The 1,187-nt window shown below is 45.8% G+C and overlaps 1 protein-coding gene across 1 annotated transcript in view; it reads left to right on the forward strand.

Annotated features, from left to right (window-relative positions):
* Window positions 1-983: 983 nt before the first annotated feature.
* The window catches only part of PLPP4 (phospholipid phosphatase 4), a 59,927-nt gene continuing 59,723 nt past the window's right edge, over window positions 984-1,187 (forward strand). Inside the window, exon 1 of the mRNA XM_009278104.1 lies at window positions 984-1,180. Within this exon, the coding sequence (XP_009276379.1) occupies window positions 984-1,180 (197 nt within the window). The remainder of the gene's footprint in view (window positions 1,181-1,187) is intronic.

Consider the following 1,187-nt stretch of genomic DNA (forward strand, 5'->3'; position numbering starts at 1 on the left):
AGATTTAATAAAGCCTCTCTGGCATTAATTCTCTAGCAATAATGATGTACTAAAGTGAATTGGATCCCTACTGCAATACTGACAGTTGATTTGTAACTATGTGCAGTATTAATAGCTATGAACACTTTCCTGAAGGACATGCCTTCAAAGGCCACAAGAAAGTAGATAATTAAATACGTTTAAATATGAATTCGTTTGCTGCAGTTTGTGGTTTAAGGCAGAACTTCTCTTCATCTTTATTGATGTTCAGGATTCAATCCCTCCATGCAAAGAGGAAGTTAAATGAACTCTACAAAACTAGGCTAAGGCAATACAAGGCTCAGAGCTTGCCATTAGGAGGAATGGAGGATGGATTGGAGGAATCACAGGAGTAATCCAAGGCCATGGTTGTTTTGCTGCCTTTCTCCCATCCCAGCAATCTGCAGTCCTGCATAACTACCTCCTCTGCCTATTTGCTGAGCTGGACCCAGCTCTGTGAATGAACTGACACTGAACTAAACACACATTTAGGCTATAATATTACATACTGGGCAGAATCTAACCAAGTGAAGCAGGAGTGGCATGCTGGGTTATTTGCATTAACAATAAGAAGTAAGGTTTAAAATGGCATGAATGTCTAAATGGGTGGAAAGCCTGTTATATACATACTGCAGAAAGCATTCAAACGCTGTTAATCCTTTATGGAAAGATTACATAAATGTGCCAAGCTCAGTGTCAGCATCGGTGGTCTGGGATGCAATTGCCCGTTGCACAAACGACCAGCAGTTTAAGTCTTTATGAACAGCTGCTATTATCTGTGTCCAGCGGTGCTACGCCCCGATTTTTTTTTTTTTTGCTATATCTTTTCGGTAGCGTAGTCTTTCATTACGAATCAGAGATGAACACAGAAATGCCAGCCCAGCTCCTCATCCGAGCTGTACCGTACCCAGGTCTGAAAGTCAGCATGTTGCAGGCTGTGCCATGAGGGAGCTCCCGGGGACACAATGTCAGCCCTTTGCGCTGACGGGCAATGGCTTAATTTCTTTACAGCTAAGGATGGGTGGCGTGTTGCACTAAATGAGACAGGAGGAGCGCTCTCTACGTCCCTTCGCGCCCACACGGCACCAAAGGGCGCCAGGGACCCATCCCCGGGCAAAAGCCGCCTAGAAGGGCCACCCCAGGCCGGCGGGACCCAGGGCGGGTGGCGA

Source organism: Aptenodytes forsteri, unplaced genomic scaffold (genome assembly GCF_000699145.1).
Source record: "Aptenodytes forsteri isolate BGI_AS27 unplaced genomic scaffold, ASM69914v1 Scaffold15, whole genome shotgun sequence".
Classification (NCBI taxonomy): domain Eukaryota; kingdom Metazoa; phylum Chordata; class Aves; order Sphenisciformes; family Spheniscidae; genus Aptenodytes; species Aptenodytes forsteri.